This window comes from Salmo salar, chromosome 01 (assembly GCF_965601325.2).
Source record: "Salmo salar chromosome 01, fSalSal1, whole genome shotgun sequence".
NCBI classification, from domain to species: domain Eukaryota; kingdom Metazoa; phylum Chordata; class Actinopteri; order Salmoniformes; family Salmonidae; genus Salmo; species Salmo salar.
In genome coordinates, this window is record NC_138291.1 from 54,002,501 (window position 1) to 54,022,835 (window position 20,335).

General features: G+C 41.7%; 1 protein-coding gene across 3 annotated transcripts in view; it reads right to left on the reverse strand.

Annotated features, from left to right (window-relative positions):
- The window catches only part of LOC106604820 (regulator of microtubule dynamics protein 2), a 116,302-nt gene extending 97,882 nt beyond the window's left edge, over positions 1-18,420 (reverse strand). The window contains exons 1-3 of one of the 3 annotated variants that reach the window (XM_082975174.1): positions 18,214-18,420; positions 3,825-3,908; positions 959-1,431 (exon numbers count right to left, since the gene is read on the reverse strand). In XM_082975174.1, coding sequence (XP_082831300.1) covers positions 959-1,422 — 464 coding nt within the window. In that variant the 5' untranslated portion in view covers positions 1,423-1,431; positions 3,825-3,908; positions 18,214-18,420. The remainder of the gene's footprint in view (positions 1-958; positions 1,432-3,824; positions 3,909-18,213) is intronic. The other 2 variants (XM_014199876.3, XM_014199869.3) reach the window with 2 other exon arrangements.
- Positions 18,421-20,335: the final 1,915 nt, after the last annotated feature.

The window sequence follows — 20,335 nt, forward strand, 5'->3', positions numbered from 1 at the left end:
TGTACTCAATCAAATAGTCTTTGCAAAAATAACATGGTCACTGTGGCAGAGCGTTTATTTTGATTGACGATTTCCTGTGTTTATCAAAAGTCCCATCAGTAGCCTTATTTCAGATGTGTCCACGTGAACAGGCTTATTAGGGAAATCGTTCTTGCAAAGCATGTACACGTTTTAAATGAACTATTAAATTAAATGCATGCAACTGTGCTCACTGATCAAGTACAGGTGGGATAGTTAAGGTGGTGCAGCTGGCAAAGAGGAAACCAGCATTTGAGTATAAAATGCGTGGTGGATGCTTTGATAGAGATGATATTGCCTACTGCAATCATACCATATTAATATCAGTGAATAAGTGTATTGTTGTCGGAAATGAAAAAGGAGCTTGAGCCATTGAACATAAAATAGTACTAAGCCATTAACCGAAATGTCTGTTTTTCATTTTTTAAACAACTAACTGACCGACGTCCATTCAATTATTTAAAATCCATTTCATTCTGGGTTTTTTTCTGTGAGCTCGATGTCCAGTTTCTGTCGAGATAAATCAGATCAAGCCTGAACTGTGGGATGTAGTAGGGAGTTGTAGTTTCCAACAGGCCAATATTATAGATAGTTTAGAGCAGAAAACATGGTAATGAATTAAAATGACCATAATCCATTGCACACCCGTCTGTGCAGCGTAGACATGGAGACAGAAGAGAGAACCATGATCGAGGGATAGAAAGCAGTTGCTTCGTGAGCCTGAAAACACATGATCTAAGTGATTGATAGGTGGTACTTAGCAGTCATAAAAAGTATGTCTTATTTCCTCAAATTGTAATTTTTGTCAGACAGCATAGGCAGAAGCTCTTTTTTTTTACCCCTTTATCTCATCGCTGCAACTCCCGTACAGACTCGGTTTACCCCCTGTATCTCAACTAAACATGTGAATTTCCCAGAGAGAGACAGCGATGGGACTCACCCTCCTTCACTCTCAGCCTCCTCCTCAGAGCTTTGGCCTCCAGCTCTGGCCACTCCCCCTGCAACTTTCCTCCTGCGTGTGGGTGTAGTTCGGTTTGGCGGGCCTGCCCTTACGCGAGCCACAGCCCCCTCAGCCCGGCCGCTGCGTCCTCTCAGCTCATCCCTGACGTGGTCCTTCAGCTTTGGGATGGCACTCTTTAGGGCCCGCACCTCATCCTTCAGCTCTGACACACACTGGATCAGGGCTGCGAGACGATCTAGAACCTCAGCCTGACCCGGCATTTCCCTCACCACCATACTGGCTCCAGCCACCCGCTGGTCATTACTGCTGAGGTACAGTTTACTGTGCACACCATGTCCACTCGTTGGCACGGCCCTCCTACTGTTGTACAACACCACAGTGCCCAGGCCAGCCACTCCAGCCAACACACCCAGGACCAGAGCCTTGTTGTCTGACAGGGCCATCCTGCCGGCCTGGAGAGAAAGGGGAGAAATGAGAAAGACACATGAATAATGAATTTGTTTTGTTGTGCAGGGACAACTTCCGATTTTAAGAATCCTTTAGGCTACTTGAATATCCGGCAGCAGAGACATTAGGTTAACATGCATATCAGCAAAGGTCCAAGATCTGGGTACAGCAGAGTTGACTGAGCAAGGAGCTGAGTTAGCCAGCCCTCAGCTCTTGTAGTCTTTTACCTATGATGTATATGCCTAACACAATCCGCACCTCCATTCTAACCTAATTCCATTTCTACTAGTCTGTATCCAAATTGATTTGATAGCTTCTGTCACATGAGCAGGTATAATCTCTGTGCCTCTAAAATAATACCATCTAGGGTATTTGTCTAAGCTCTTAACTGTTTCTACTAACACTGGGGTGAGACCTACGGATAAATTGCCCTCAAGCCAATTAAGGTCACTGTTAATCAACAGACAGGTCATTGTTCAGGGCAGTATTGTAATAGGATTGGTCAGCTAGCTGTCAAATGTGGAGTGCCTCACTTGAAAGGTCAAGCAAGCTAGTTTGGGATATAAAAATGTAGCTACTGTAACTAGTAAGACACAAAACTTCTGCAACCATACAGTGACAGCAAAGATGAGTTTGAGAAAGTGACCTTCTTAGCTAGCTAGTAGCTAGCTGTCAAGCTACAGCTGGCGACCTCCTGGGGAGAAATAAGTCACTCTCCTGTAATGTCCTCGCATTCACCTCAGTGTTAGACTAGCTAGCTACGTTTGCACAAAGGGTTAACAGGATTAGCTCGCTAGCTAATACTCAAGCTAGTTTATCTTGTCACTTCGCGAGCCAGAATAATGTTAAAGAAAAAGGCATGCCATGGCATGGACAAAGTCACCTAGCTTGCCAACTAGTGCCAGACATGGGTGTTAACTATGTGGTGTCTACTAGCTATAAGCACACAGATAAAATAGCTAACTAAACATAAAAGCAGTGACTTTCATTAACCTCCTATTAAATAATATAAATCAAACAATTATATATAATTTTATCTCCAAAAAGTTTGAAATTGTGTCTGTCAGCGACCTTAATGCGGAAAAGTGATCAGTCTTTCTTCTACATCTCCCGTTTGAGAAGTTCTTCTTCTTGTGGGTTTTATGGCAGACTACTACCAAAAAGGTGTATTGCCGCCACCAACTGGACGGTTTGAAACCCCCCAAAAATACAATTCAATAATAAATCCATACATAATAGTGAAGCTTAATCCACCCTAATAAAATTGTACATTGCCAAAACAAACAAAACTCTCACTTCTTCCTTCTTTTAATTCTACATGTGTCCCTTCTCAGGCTCTAAGACCTGAGAAGGTGGTACGGCTTGCGCCAATACTCCATGTCAATCTTTCGCTGAGGAATCTTTCAGCCCCAGGAACCGCTCTGAGGGCATCCAACATGTCCCATATTCATTACTTTTATAACACATAATATGATTTTTTCCACAACTTGGACATCTCGGCTTCTCCCTTCTGCAAACACTTGATACATGACCAAAAGCTTCACAGTGATCACACTGCATTGGTCTTGGGGTAAATGCTCTGACTCCGTAGTTATACCCTAACTGCACTTGAGTAGGGAGAGACACCATTTAAAAGAACAAAACAGAGACTCTTCACTTTTTCACCAATCACCACACGATTCATCCGACGTGCTTCAATCACCCCAGAAATATTTTTAATCTCTTCAAAATCGACCACGAGACGCCAGATATAACCCCCTTGAGAGGTGCCCTGTTCCGAAGAGACACACACGACACTTCAAACTTATCAAATCGGTTCAGACACAACGCACGTTCCTTCTGATCCACAGAAGCACAAAAAATATAAACAAGGCCACCTCTCATGATCCTCACAGCCTTCACTTTACCCAGCACTCTCTCCACCAGTTTGGATAACTCAAATGGTTTCTTCAAGCTTTGTACTCTGCTCAGTTGCTCCTCATTAACAAACTGTACTCCTACTAGATATGAAGGGTCATTCTCATCACTGTACACTACTTTACTCCATTTTCTATTCTTTTGGACAATACTCCAATTCTCCTTGATTCTACCACCATTGTGTTCAGAATCCACTTCATCATCCGCTTCCGCCATCCTTCCAACATCACGTCTCCTATCGTTTGACAAGTTCTTCTTCTTCGTATTCGTTGGTATTATGGCCGTCGGAAAACAAATGTTATAGGTGAATGCTGCCACCTACAGTATTGGCTGTGTATTATCAGCCTACAATTCTGTAGTATGAATTCATTACACTTTGTGAAAAATTGCCCAACCAACTAACCCTGTGTAACATGTCTTGCATTTCATGTTGTATAATTACACAAAATCTGAATAGTTCCCATGCCTGATATTACTGTACCTTCCTTTTGTTGATGTAAGTTCCCTTTTTAATGTCACACTTCCTTCTCCCTGTGTACTGTATCCATGTGGAAGAGGTAGGTTACTGAAAAATGTCCCATGAAAATATGTTAAAACACAGATATTGAGTTTATATTGTCACTGATATTGTAATATTATGGTCTTCTACCAGTATATTGTGATATTTATGCTTTTCATGCATTTCTGAACTTTTCATCTGTTGATTTGTGAATGCTGTACATGCTAGCTACCTACTGTACTTTCTACTGTAGGCTACAGTACATGTTGTCATTGGGCTAGCATGGCTATTCATGTCCCCTGTTGTTAATTTGTACTTTACAGAGGAGTTGGTGCATAAGGGCAGCACAACATTTAATTTATGGATGTTTATTTCTATATCATTTATGTCATGTTTTTGTTTGTTATGATATTTTTACTATATTTTCTGTTAGTTTGCAAGCGCACATCATGTACTAACGGTACATAACGCCTGGCTGTAATTTATGAAAATTGGCTAGCCCGATAGGCTAAACATATATTACACAGTTGAAGTCGGAAGTTTACATGCACTTAGGTTGGAGTCATTAAAACTCGTTTTTTCAACCACTCCACAAATTTCTTGTTAACAAACTATAGTTTTGGCAAGTCGGTTAGGACATCTACTTTGTGCATGACAAGTAATTTTTCCAACAATTGTTTACAGACAGATTATTTCACTTATAATTCACTGTATCACAATTCCAGTGGGTCAGAAGTTTACATACACTAAGTCGACTGTGCCTTTAAACAGCTTGGAAAATTCCAGAAAATGATGTCATGGCTTTAGAAGCTTCTGATAGGCTAATTGACATCATTTGAGTCAATTGGAGGTGTACCTGTGGATGTATTTCAACACCTAACTTCAAACTCAGTGCCTCTTTGCGTGACATCATGGGAAAATCAAAAGAAAGCAGGCAAGACCTCAGAAAAAAATTGTAGACCTCCACAAGTCTGGTTCATCCTTGGGAGCAATTTCCAAACGCCTGAAGGTACCACGTTCCTCTGTACAAACAATAGTACGCAAGTATAAACACCATGGGACCACGCAGCTGTCATACCGCTCAGGAAGGAGATGCGTTCTGTCTTCTAGAGATGAACGTACTTTGGTGCGGAAAGTGCAAATCAATCCCAGAACAACAGCAAAGGACCTTGTGAAGATGCTGGAGAAAACAGGTACAAAAGTATCTATATCTACAGTACAACGAGTCCTATATCGACATAACCTGAAAGGCTGCTCAATAAGAAAGAAGCCACTGCTCCAAAACCGCCATAAAAAAGCCAGTCGACGGTTTGCAACTGGTCATGGGGACAAAGATCGTACTTTTTGGAGAAATGTCCTCTGGTCTGATGAAACTGTTTGGAGGAAAAAGGGGGAGGTTTGCAAGCCGAAGAACACCATCCCAACCGTGAAGCACGGGGGTGGCAGCATCATGTTGTGGGGGTGATTTGCTGCAGGAGGGACTGGTGCACTTCACAAAATAGATGGCATCATGAGGTAGGAAAATGATGGGGATATATTGAAGCAACATCCCAAGACATCAGTCAGGAAGTTAAAGCTTGATCGCAAATGGGTCTTCGAAATGGAAAATGACCCCAAGCATACTGCCAAAGTTGTGGCAAAATGGCTAAAGGACAACAAAGTCAAGGTATTGGAGTGGCCATCACAAAGCCCTGACCTCAATCCTATAGAAAACGTGTGGGCAGAACTGAAAAAGTGTGTGCGAGCACCTGACTCAGTTACACCAGCTTGTGGAAGGCTACCTGAAACGTTTGTCCCAAGTTAAAACTATTTAATGGCAACGCTACCAAATACTAATGGAGTGTATGTAAACTTCTGACCCACTGGGAATGTGATGAAAGAAATAAAAGCTGAAGTAAATCATTCTCTCTACTATTTTTGACATTTCACATTCTTAAAATAAAGTGGTGATCCTAACTGACCTGAGACAGGGTATTTTTACTAGCATTAAATGTTGGGAATTGTGAAACTGAGTTTAAATGTATTTGGCTAAGGTGTATGTAAACTTCTGACTTCAACTGTACATTTTATACTGTACATTGCACTATATTGTATGGTTATTTAATGAGATGATTGTTATTCTTATTTGCACCCTGTCTACTGTATCCATGTGGAAGAGAGGAGTTGGTGCGTAAGGACAGCACAGCATTTCATCAGAACACAATGCAGAGGCAATCTATACCGGTCACACCAGCACCCATTAAAACCTCACCACTATTCCACTACTTTGGCCCTATCTGATCCTACGCCAGGCCGGCAGCCTGGGAGGATGGGACACTATCGTTCAAAACATCTTGTAACTCTTCTGCAGTAAAATCTCATACACCCAAGTACTTCTCTGCAGCTGCCACCACTACATCTATCCTCAGTGATTTATTTCAGTTCCATTCTTGCGGTACATTTGACAACCATGGTCATGAACATAAAAAATAAAATAAAAAACATACTGAAGTTATTCCTATCACTCTCTACTGGCCTCGGCCTACTCACAGGAATCCTCTTAGGATCCCTCACCTTGGAGCCATCTTCCTCTACTACTTCGCTGCCTCAGTATACGACACCTTTTGCACTACTCTGATGCTGGCAACCTAAACCTGCCTTTCTCCCACAGGACACCTCTGATCCCCAGCACCATAGGTACCCCTACAGTTTACACAAACAACTTTTTCCACCGATACTACAGATTCTTTGTCTCATGTCCTCCTTCACACTTCTAACATCTAGGAATCTCCCTCCTACACACTGCTGCCACATGACCATAAGCTTGACACCTAAAACACCGTAATGGATTTGGGACAAAAGCTCTCACAGGATAACTGACACATCCTAACATGACTTTATCTGGTGAAGACTGCATCAAAACTCAATAGTACAGACAGTGTCTTCTCTGTTTCGACACGCTCTCTGCATCGCATCAAAAGGCGGGTGTCACAGACAACGGGAATCTTCAACTTTAGTTGATCCTCCTTTTTTTCCTGCCCGCCTTCTTACCGACCTCTATGGGTTCCTCTGACTCCATCTCCAAATCTAACAACCATTCAGGCATAGGCCTACTTGCCATCTTGTCCTCTAAAATAAGAACCTAAACAAATGCAATGGCAACTTCCTCTATTCTTCTTCTTTGGTTTTTAAATGGTGGCTGGCAACCAAATGGTGCATTACCGCCACCAACTGGACAGGCGTGTAAATCCATTACAGATTGTTAAACGAAAGTGGAACAGATTATTTTTTATTTTTTAATTACTACACAAAATGAATAAACACAATAATATATGTATTTCTAATATTCAAAAGTAAACAAAAACAAAACAAAAATGTTACTCATTCAATCGGATTCATAATGTCTATTCAGATCCCTACACAGACTTAGGATCCTGGGATGGGGGAACCTCTTCTTTCGGTATTCCCTGTAACATTTCAGCTGTAAAGTCCTGGAGATCCAGAAATATTTTCGCCGCCTTCACAATGATGCCTAGCGTCTTTGATTAGTTTGATTAGTGCAATTTATCGCTTGCAATTTATCCACCTTCTTCACTGCTAGTGTTTCTAGATCCTTCTCCTGAACGTCATTCATGCAAGCTTTGGGGCATCCACTACAAACTAATCTCCATTCGCTCCTTCAGCTATTTTCGCTGCCTCCACATATAATGGCCAAAAGTATATGGTCACCTGCTCATGGAGCATCTCATTCCAAAATCATGGCCATTCATTTGGAGTTGGTCCCCCCTTTGCTGCTATAACAGCCTCCCATTTTCTGGGAAGGCTTTCCACTAGATGTTGGAACACTGCTGCGGGGACTTGCTTCCATTCAGCCACAAGCGCATTAGTGATGTCGGGCACTGATGTTGGGCGATTAGGCCTGGCTCGCAGTCAATATTCCAATTCATCCCAAAGATGTTCGATGGGGTTGAGGTCAGGGCTCTGTGCAGGCCAGTCATGTTCTTCCACACCGATCTCGACAAACCATTTCTTTATGGACCTTGCTTTGTGCATGGGGGCATTGTCATGCTGAAACAGGAAAGAGCCTTCCCCAAACTGTTGCCACAAAGTTGGACGCACAGAATCGTCTAGAATGTAATTGTATGCTGCAACATTAAGATTTCCCTTTACCGGAACTAAGGGGCCTAGCCCTAACCATGAAAAACAGCCACAGATCATTATTTGTCCTCCACCAAACGTAACAGCTGGCACTATGCATTGGGGCAGGTAGCATTTCCTGGCATCCACCAAACCCAGATTTGTCCGTGGGACTGCCAGATGATGAAGCGTGACTCATCACTCCAGAGAACGTGAAAGGGTTTCCACTGCTCCAGAGTTAAATGACGGCGAGCTTTACACCATTCCAGCCGACTCTTGGCATTGCACATGGTGATCTTAGGCTTATCTGGGGCTGCTCGTCCATGGAAATCCATTACATGAAGCTCCCAACGAACAGTGCTTGTGCTGATTTTGCTTCCAGAGGCAGTTTGGAACTCGGTAGTGAGTGTTGCAACCAAGGACAGATGATTTTTATGCACTACGCGCTTCAGCGGTCCCGTTCTGTGAGCTTGCGTGGCCTATCACTTCGCGACTGAGGCGTAGTTGCTCCTAGATGTTTCCACTTCACATTAACAGCACTCACAGTTGAACGGGGCAGCTCTTAGCAGGTTTTATTATCTATTTACTTTATTTAATCTGATCAGTTGAACAATTCTCATTCTTAACAATGGGCTAAAATATAGGGTAATTACTGTGCTGGGCAGCAGGAACACTACTGTTATTCCTCAAATGTATTTTATCATTCCACTTCTTCCAGTTGTTGTTCCACTGGATATCATAAGGTGAATGCACCAATTTGTAAGTCGCTCTGGATAAGAGCGTGATTTAAATGATTTAAATGTAAATGTTAAATGTTCCCAATTTTGCCAGTGTAATCACATATTTGAAACCTGATATCCCTACTTGTGTCTTTAAACATGAATGATATGAGGCTATGTATTTTTGCAGCCATTCATGGACAGAATTGAATAAATAATATAAATAAGCATTGGATATTAATCAAATATACATTTTTACATTTTAGTATTGTGCACATGCTAGGCAGAGATTGTAGGGGGACTCACAACTCATGAAGGCCATAACCGTAGGAAGTAGTTTGGGGTTGGGGGTGCAGCTATATTGGTTAGCTAATACAGCACTATTAAAGGCCCAGTGCACTACTTTTGGTAATTTTATTTTTAAATTAAAAAAAAAAATCGGGGGGTGCTGCAGCACCCTCAGGAACCCCACTTCCTGCAGCTATGATAAAGGCATCATATTTTGTCTATGTAGAGTAAGATGGTGTCAAGGATCTTCAGGTAGTAGGAATAAGCCACCTAAATATTGATATTCATTAGAATTTTCTTGAAGGTTGGGTGATTTTGAGAAATTCATTGTTATAACGAGAACATTTTCAAACCCCAAACATAGATCAGGGGTGGCCAACCTTCCTGGAGAGCAAGCATGATTTTTTTCCATCCCTATTTTAAAGAAATAGTTCACACAAATTACAAAATGTTTGTACCTTTACCTTGAAAGCAGACTGTGGACAAGGAGACTGCAATCTATGATTTGGTTACCCTCTGCCATCAACCATCAATATAAAAAAAATCCTGTACAGAGCCTTGATGTAGTGGTAATACTCCCCAGCAAGTGTTGCATAAAACTTTCTACCTGAAAACAGGGATCAATACCTGCTTACAACCTTCCCACTGTTTCTAGCTTTTGCCTGTCTCCCTTGCTCATTTCATTACTGTCTGAATGAAGTGTCAAACCACCTAAAAAATATGTTTAAAGAAATATTAGCATCCAAAAAATGTTATCCCCCAAAATCTCAAAGTAGTACAGAAGTCGTCGAATTTTGAGTGTTCATTTAATGTTCAAAGCATCCTGAATACAGCTGACCTGTAGTTTTTATTATTTTTATTTTCCACCATGGTCATGGCCTAAGCCATGTCAAAAATACGTAGAATTGCAGGAAATTTGCTTTAAAACAGTAAACTTTTTCCCAGTCCCCCTTCTAGGGATTGTGCCAGGGGGCAATGAAATTCACATAGAAAATCTCACTCCAAGCTTTCTTCAAAAGTTGGCAGCCCTGCGCACACACACACACACACACACAGAGAAATCAGTAGCATGAACAGCCACATGATATTTAGCAACATTGATTGGGCTAAATCGTTTTTGGAATCTTTAAGTTTGTTTTCAGTGTATTAAACTAAGCATATATAGCCTTGATGATTTGATGATGTTTAAATGGTTAAGTTGAAATGGTGCTGGAATAGCGGAGGCAGTGCTCCTGTTGTCTTTGTCCTGACTTGCATTAACTCTGTGGTTCTAAATCAGTAGTTGTTTAGTAAACTATTGAAAACATTAACTTGCTTGACCACGCTGCAGGTGATATAACTGTTTGTTACATGCAATTTTTTCTTTGTGGACTTCACCGGTTTTGTGATGAAACGAACGTTTGTGTAGTTTAATTTATTCCACCACTGTTTGACTTATCTTTTTGTTGTCGCTTTCTTATTGTTTATCACGGTGGCATATGCACAAATGGGTTATAGAGCAAACAGCGGCATTATCACATAGGTTGTAATATGGCTTTTTTACTGGCTTGGCTTCCTTTGATTTTACCCAAGCACCGCTACTGGAAAGAATGCACACTCTAGAATGCCCTTCAAGCCAATCAGAAACGAGTATTTAACAATGCCATGGTATAATTAAGCAATAATGCACGAGGACGTGTGGTATATTGCCAATATACCACACCCCCTTATTATGCAAGACACAACGCGGAGTGCTTGGATACAGCCCTTAGCTGTGGTATATTGGCCATATACCACAAACCCCTGAGGCGCCTTACACGCTACCCAAACCGGACTCGTCGCATGCGCGAGAGTTGCAAAATAAATGTACACATACATGTTATTCAATCATTGCACCCACACTAAGCGCTAAAATATAAGTTGCTTCTATTTGTGACGCCGAACGCGATGCAAGTCCTGCCTCTCCCATCTCCTCATTGGCTTTTAGAAGCATATACCCACATGCCATCTCCTCATTGTTTATACCCACGTGGGTGATTGAAAGATGAACTGAGGTCGGCCTGTAAAATAACAACTCAACGTTTATATCCCAGGACAAATTAGCTAGCAACAGCAAGGTAGCTAAATAGGACAAATTAGCTAGCAACTGCAAGCTAGCTAACTAAATTGCCATAAATGTTTAATGCTTTTTGACCTGTCCCCAAATTAAAATAATTGGTTCAGAGTTTGTTTTGATATGTCAACCTGTGTGTCGTGATCGCGTTTGGTGTGGGGGGACAAAATCAATTTGCGCATGATGGCGGACGTGCGTTTGGCCATGGTGTTATTGGTATTATAAACGGGTTAGAAACCTAATTAGAACAGTAAAAATCTGTGTGGTTCAGCCAATCAGGGCTCAAACCACCCAGTTTAAAATGATAAATATGGTTAATGAATTAATGGAATTCTGAGTGCTTTCCATGGAGAATTATTAGGTTTCACGTTCATTCTTGGGCTAGCTACGCTACTGGCACTGACAAGATCGCATTTGTAAAATGATACATTGTTGCACAGGTCGTAGAAGCAGACAGGCAGCTTTATGCCTCGATCACACCGACAGTGTTATTGTGTTTTGGTACACCAGATGTACATATATTTCCAATGGAACGCTATGGAATTGTAGCAGAAGGTGAATGTTGAAATTTGTTGCTCACATAGCCAGATGATGCCGCGTACATTTTGCTGTCTGATTCTTTCGGTTAGAAGAGGTTTTAATGTTCGGACTGCAAAACATACTGAAATGTTAGGTAGGCATTATTACACTTAGTGTATTTTATAAGATCTCCTAGATCCATAATTCATACAGGGTTTAAGTTCAATGTTCTAATTAAATTAAATGCTTAATAATGACAAATAACACTGTCATAAATGACATTAAACATTTCCGTTCTTTCCTTACATTAATGTCACACGATCTGTGAAGACTCCAAATATTAACTCATGAATTATGGACAACATGTTTTTATTCAACTCGTGTTACATTGAATGTAGGCTACATGTTCTGCGTGTGATGATGTGAGTAAAATTGCCTGGCTGAGAGAGTGTAGGCTACCGGTAGTGATGTAGGCCTAGTGGAGGACTAACCCACCTTTTTCAGAAAAATGCATTGTTACTTTCAGAGTTAACCCACCTATTTTTTTTTTTACCACTACATCACTGGCTACCGGTAGCCCTATTTGAAGTTCATGGTCATACACATTGTAGCCTAGTCTAGTAAATGTACCTTATGTTTGAAGTTGACCATCACGTTTTACCCGAGACAATTTGAGCCGCATTTCAGGTAACCCGACTTTTCAGGCTACAAAAAAGGGAAAGGGGGATACCTAGTCAGTTGTCCAACTGAATGTATTCAACTATAATGTGTCTTCCGCATTTAACCCAACCCCCAGAATCAGAGGGGTGCGGGGGGCTGCCTAAAAGGTACATTTGTCAGCAAGACGCATCAATTAATGTAGGCCACTGCCTAATCAATGGCAATTGCTGAATGTCATTATGCACTCTGTCACGGCCCCTCCTCTGCAGTGCAGGGGCGGTTCCTCCTGCAGGCAGAGGAGGGTCGTTAGTGATTGGAGCCACCTGGGCTCAGGGTATTTAAACTGCTCTCTCTCTCCTCCTCCTCCTCCTCCAGGTATGATCCTGTTTTGTTTGTTCCTTTGTAGGTTTACTTAGTTTCCACTCAGTCATGTTCACACACACAGATTCATGCATCCATGCACTTTACATATACCCTACGTTTTTGGTTTATAATAAAGAACCTTTTTGATTGGCCTATAACCTGTTGTTTGTGTCCCCTCATTTTTGCCACAGGCTATGAGCCGGCCTGGTGTTTTGTAACAGATGTCTATTTCGATTTATTCAAAGGCGCAAGTAAGTATAGGCCGACGTGCAGTTTGGATGCTGGGATAATTTTGGAGTGGACAAACATGCACAGGTAGCTTACTTTTTAAAGTGATTTGTTTGACAATCAGATTAAAATATCATGATTGGTTATGTTCATGCCACATTATGTCACGTTCGTTGGAATGATCGGACCAAAGCGCAGCATGAGTAGCGTTCCACATAATTTATTAATAGTGAAACTTAAGCAAAGACAAAACAAATAATGAATAAACGAACCGTGACAACAATGCAGTGCTAACAGGCAACTAAACATAAATAATATCCCATAACCCACAAGTGGAAAACAAGCTACTTAAGTATGATCCCCAATTAGAGACAACGATTACCAGCTGCCTCTAATTGGGAATAATACACAATCACCAACATAGAAAAACAAACCTAGAACCCCACATAGAAATAATAAACTAGACTAGCCCCCCAGACCGAGGAGATGTACTGGAGACCAGGAGCGCTGAGCCAGCACAATCCGTCCTGGCTGGATGCTCACTTTCGCACAGCAAGTGCGAGGAGCTGGCACAGAACGCACCGGGCTGTGGATGCGCACTGGAGACACATTGCATATCTCCACAAAACATGGTGCCTGACTAGTCCCACGCTCCTCACGGCGACTGTCTTGCTCCATACACCAAACCATCCACTCTACCTCATCACTCCCCTCAACTATCTCGCAATACTTCTCGCTCAGTCTCTCCCAATATTCCTCTTCGCTCTCCGACTCGCCCCTCGGCCTCGCCGACCACTCCATGCGCCCCCCACCAAAAGAAATATTTTGAGGTTGCTTCTTGGGCTTGTGTCATGGCCGCGAACCCTGTCGTCGTCGCTGTCCTTCCTTCACCGCTTGCGTCTCCCGCCATGGAAGGCGATCCTGTCCTGCCAGGATTTCTTCCCAAGTCCAGGATCCCTTCCCATCCAGAATCTCTTCCCAAGTCCAGGATACTTCCTCCTCATGGGCATGCTGCTTGGTCCTGGTTTGATGGGATATTCTGTCACGCTCGTTGCAATGATCAATGTCGGACCAAGGCGCAGCGAATGTCGAGTTCCACATTATTTATTAGAAAGTGAAACCAGCTGCCTCTAATTGGGAATCATACACAATCACAACATAGAAAAACAAACCTCGAACCCCACATAGAAATAATAAACTACACTAGCCCCCCAGTCATGCCCTGACCTACTTACTCTACCATAGAAAATAAAAGCTTTCTATGGTCAGGACGTGACACATTATTAAAAGGTAATTCATTTTTACAGTTTAAATTAGGCTACGTCTTTCTCATTAGAGACCCCCAAATGTCATGGTGTAATTCACACTCTGGGTCTATCGATTGCACACACATGAAATTGATGTTAATTTCATGTGTGTGCAATCGATAGACCCAGAGTCTATCGATTGCACACAGGAATCGATAGGAATCTAGGAATCTAGCTTCTCTGTAAGACTTTTCTGTAATTTCAACAGTAAAACACAGTAGGATGCATAGTATAATACCATAAATGTGTTTTAGAGCATTCCTTCTGTAGATTGCACTGCAATATGGGTAACATGCTGAACAACACTGTTATAAACTGTAATTTAGAAGCCTCCTTTAAATATTACTCAAACTGCATTTCTTTACAGTAATAGCTTATGCCTACTGCAAATTCAAATAGTTTCAGGTGCCAACCTCATGCTGTCTGGTGAGACACATGAAGCTCAGACTATTTTAGTAAATATCTTCTTAAAGCGGGTGTGAAGTGGAAGAATATTTTCAGCAGTTGCTGTGTAGGTACCTTGCCTTGTTTATACATTTGCAAAAATGTCTAAAAAACTATTTTCGCTTTGTCATTATGCGGTATTGTGTGTAGATTGTTGATCATTTTGTATTTATTTAATCGATCTTAGAATAAGGCTTTAACATAACCAAATGTGGAAAAAGTCAAGGAATACTTTCCGAAGGCACTGTATGTTGGTATTGAAGAGCAAGGGGCGTTATCTGAAAGCATTTTATCATGCTATATAGTGTGTGGCATTAAAATACTTTTTAATGTCTTTCGACCAGTATGATTGCAGCAGGTTATGTCCATCTACTCAGCCCTTAAAATACACACAACTTGAAACTTGCCGTATACTCTATGCATAGATAGCCATTGATGCATTTAGAGTAGGTTGTAAATGTTTTTTGTTATGTTGCACTGCAGCCTTCTAGTTAAATTACCACACAACTTACTAGCTAGCTTATTAGCCTTGTAGCAAACAGAGCATGGTGCTGGAGCTATTAGTTAAGAGGATACAATCAACTCATCTATCTACTATTTTTTACAGTAAAAAACGAGTTGCTAGCTAGTTAGCTATATATATATAGCCACAGAATTAGCAGCTAGCTTGTTAGCTTGTAGCACCTTGACAATCTGTTTCCCCCTTTTCCCCCGAACTGCCAGTACATGTTGAATGGTCGTTGCAACGGTAACTATGGGGCGGAGTTATGGGAGAGAATCATCAAATCAGCTTCCAAAATGTTTGTTTGTGATGCAGATTGGCACGACTGTCAGTCAGAAATCAGTGTTGCCAACTTAGTGACTTCGTCGCTATATTTAGCGAGTATTCAGACCCCTCTAGTGACACATTTTCAAAAAAGCGACTAGCGACAAATCTAGCGACTTTTTCTGGTGTTATTGGAGACTGACATGAAAGCACGTATCGTTCTTACTCTTCTCAACAAGCAACGGGTGCTGCTGTGGGCCCCACCCCCATCCCAAAGCACTCACAGGCGGCCCAGTCCTCACGCAGCAGTCCCTCCCAGCTGCAGTCAGAGCAGGAGATGTTCACCCCTCCGCGACCAGACTGCAAATGAATCGCGCATGCGGGAAGCCGCTGCTGGATGATCCCGCCCTGGCTTACATTCAGGGCGGGATGTAAATGTAAAATGTTCTTTGTCTAAAATAAATCGCTGCACAAAAATAAATCACAGCCTCAGTCACTTACTCACCTTGTCCACTGTGTGTGTGCCTCTCTGTGACATAAGCTAAACATCTAGCTGGCTAGCTCATCATGTCTCAGTCTAAACTGTACACTCAAATATACAGAAAGGAGTGGGAATCAAACCTTGAATTCAAAGGCTGGTTGAAGCCGTTTATTGGAGATGATACACGGGCATACTGCCTGTATTGTAAGGCTGATTTCAACGCCAAACTTAGTGATGTAAAAAAACACATGACAACTAAAAAACATACTAGAAAGGCAAAGCCTTATAACAGTTCCATCCAAAACAAGCTACCATTTATGGTTAAAAAAATGTACTCTGCAAAAAAGGCTGAGGCCACCATGGCATTAGCTATCGCTGAACACTGTTCCATGCTGGCATGTGATCACATTGGAGAAGCATGTAGAGCTGCTTTCTCAGACTCCACTGCTGCTACCCACTTCAAAATGCACAGGACAAAGTACACAGAAATGATTAATGGTGTTCTAGCACCATACTTTCTGAAAAAGTTGGTCGCAGATGTGGGTGACCAGCGTTTCAGTTTCCTCCTCGATGAGTCCACGGATGTAAGTGTTTCTAAGTACCTGGGGGTTGTGATAAGGTACTTTAGTGACACCAAGCAGACAATTGTTTCAACATTTCTGGGGCTTGTTGAGCTGGAGGGAGGAGATGCCAAATCTATAGCCCGTGCTGTTGTGGGTTTCCTCGAAGTGTTGTCTTAAAAAAGAGAAACTCCTGGGGATAGGGACTGACAATGCCTCTGTTATGATGGGGATTAACAATGGGGTCCATAAAGCGCTGAAGGAGGAGTATAGCCTCAAATATCTGGTTCTTTTTCGCTGTGTGTGCCACTCTCTGCAGCTTGCTCATTTGTCGTTCTAAACATATTTAGGGTGTTTTTTACTCCCTTTTTATCTCTCCCACAACGTTATTCCTCTCTCCTACAGCGTCCATCACAATTACATGCACATGGCCTATTATTATGCAAATTAGGTGATAACTTCATTTAGCAACTTCTAGCGACTTTTAGGACAGCCAATAGCGACTTTCCTTACTGAGGAGTTGGCAACACTGGTCAGAATCGGTAGGCAGTCAGATCCGGCACTGACACCGGCTCCACAAGTTATCTCTCTGTGCAACAATCAAAACATTCCATCTTATCAGGAGAGGTAGATACAACGTCTAAACATTCCGACATCAACACCAGTGACTGTGTGTCAGCGTTACCGATAAAGGTAGGGGTGATATGGGCAAGCAGTTGATTCCTTTGGATCAGGGATGGGCAACCCCCCCCCCCCCCCCCCTTTTCAAGGCCCTCATATAAATAAAATAATAAATGCAGTCTGGGTCTCAACTTACTATTGCAAGATAAAAAAGTATAATACACAATGTGCAACTTTGAAATTATGTTGTGCATTAGTAGTTTTGCCTTGTTACTGTATGTCAGTCACTGATAGTCACTCAATTAGTCCATGTCAACTAAAATCTTTTAGTTTGGTAAATTAGTCTAGCAGCCAGCTATCTAAACCTTAAGTAGGCCTAATCATGGTTGAATTACCAACTGGGGGTAATATCATATTTAAAACTGCAAACATTTCTCTCCACCCTATGGCAAAAAATGTAGAATTGCAGGAAATTTGCTGTAGAACTGCAAATTTGCCTCTCCGCCCCATGGCAAAATGAGTAGAATTACATGAAATTAGTTATACATTTGAAAATCTTCTCTCTGCTCCATGGTATAATGTGAAGAATTGCAGCAAACGTGCTTTAAAACGGCAACATTTTCTCTATGCCCCATGGCAAAATGTGTAGAATTGCACAAAGTTAACAAAAAATTATGTTTCTCTGCTGTCAAGAGGGGGTCAGTAAAATGTTTTTAGTTTGAGGTTTAAATCAAGAAGTTTGTTTTATTCGTTCTTCAAGAGTGCTTTGATGGGAAACATAAGCCCCACTAATAATTTTTCTCCATTATTTGTTTACTGAGTGGTGGCCATCATCCTCTTTGATTTTCCTACTACTCTCAGTTTGGTTGGTTGGATGGTGTCTAATGACTGTGAGGTGTGGACGGAATCTAAAACTTAATCCAATGAAATATGACATAAACAAAAGCATTCTGTCAAGGGTTAATTAAGGGCCGTAGCTGTAGCATTATATATTACGGCGCAAAAATGTTAATGACACAGTAATTAAGTTAAATTAGTGTACACACATACAGTGACTATACATTACGTGTAAGTAACAATTAGTAAATACAATACTTGTTATATTGTACTTACAGGAATAAATACACTGTAATAATAGCACTGTAATATTAAAGTGTTGCCAAAAACATCTAGCTCAAAGCAACTAAATGAAAACTTTAGTGCTCACCATTCTCCATGCTTTGTATTTTAACAGCATCCTTCAAGAATTTCCGCTGACCGCCTTGAAACTTCATTCATCCCGACATTTGTTTTAATTATTTGTGTTTTATTGTTGTGTTGTAATTGCCAATGTGGACATATTTTATGGCAGAAATCTCTGAAAATTCCAAAGACAAATCTGAGAAAGGTGCTCCTTTTAAAACTCACAGTTATACTAAATGTTAATAATTGATTTCCCTTTCACAATTTTGGCCAAAGGTTAGAGATCACTAAACTATTCCTCTACACAAAAAGTGATGTTAGTCAAACAAACCAATTTAGACAAGGGTCCTTTAGTGTTATCCCCCTAGTGTGGGGGGGTAGTGTTATCTCCCTCCCTCCATGCTTTTCTTGTACCTTTCCTTGCAGTTTTTTACTAGCAATGCAAACATTTCTCTCCATCTTGTGGCAAAATGAGTAGAATTACACTAAATTAGTTATACAATTTCAAAATCTTCTCTCCGCCCCCAAGCCAAAATGTGTAGAATTGTAGTGGGCTAAAATGCTTTGCTACTGCGGCCCCTTATGATGTGTTCCGATTTTTTTGTGGATCCCACCCCCAACAAAGTTGCCCATCCCTGCTTTGGATGTGTTATAGCCGGTTAGCCATATTGTATACAGTAGAACACAAAAAAACATACAGTGTGCTTTACTTTTTTTGTTAGAGCTAAAGGAAAATATATCCTATTTTTGTTGCACCATATCCTGGGAACTTTTAATATAGACTGTATGCGTCAGAAACAACCCTGCTTGAGGCTTGGGCAGTGGCTATATTCAAATGGTAAAGAAGTCACTACAGAATGATTATGGCATTTGCAGTGAAACAGAGTAACTAACTGAAAACCCTACTAGCTGAACAAATGTTATTGATCTGCCCTAAGGCCAACAGATAGCGATATTGAGTCGTTTCATTTTAACGTCCGAAGGGAATGTATGCAGCTGACACTCATATCCCCCGTGGACCAATTCATACGTAAGACATTTTCCATTCAGGCTGCAAAGGTGTCGATTTCCTACTTAAATCGATTTAATGGTCTTCTGACCGGGCACATCGCGCACCGCTCCCGAGCATACTACTCGCCAATGTCCAGTCTCTTGACAACAAGGTAGACGAAATCCGAGCAAGAGTTGCCTTCCAGAGAGACATCAGAGACTGTAACGTTCTTTGTTTCACAGAAACATGGCTCACTCGAGACACGCTATCGGAGTCGGTACACATCGCGCCGACAGAAACAAGCATCTCTCTGGTAAGAAGAAGGACAGGGGTGTATGCCTTATGATTAACGAGAAATGGTGTGATCATAACAACATACAGGAACTCAAGTCCTTTTGTTCACCTGACTTAGAATTCCTCACAATCAAATGCCGACTGCATTATCTACCAAGAGAATTCTCTTCGATCATAATCACAGTGATGTATATTCCCCCCAAAGCAGTCACATCGACGGCCCTGAAAGAACTTAATTCGACTCTATGTAAACTGGAAACCACATATCCTGAGGCTGCATTTATTGTAGCTGGGGATTTTAACGAGGCTAATCTGGAACAAGGCTCCCTAAATTCTATCAGCATATTGATTGTGCGACCCGGGCTGGCAAAACCCTAGATCATTGTTATTCTAACTTCCGCAGCGCATATAAGGCCCTCCCTCACCCTCCTATCGGAAAAGCTGATCACGACCCCATTTTGTTGCTCCCAGCCTATAGACAGAAACTAAAACAGGAAGCACCCGCACTCAGGTCTGTTCAACTCTGTTCCGACCAATCGGATTCCACTCTTCAAGATTGCTTTGATCACGTGGACTGGGATATGTAACGCATAGCGTCGAACAACAACATTGATGAATACTCTGATTCGGTGAGCGAGTTTATTAGCAAGTGCATCGGTGATGTTGTACCCACAGCGTCTATTAAAACATTCCCCAACCAGAAACCGTGGATTGATGGCAGGATTCGCGCAAAACTGAAAGCGCTAACCACTGCTTTTAATCAGGGCAAGGTGACCGGAAACATGACCGAATACAAACAGTGTGGCAGGGTCTACAGTCAATCACGAACTACAAAAGAAAAAGAAAACCAGCCCCATCGCGG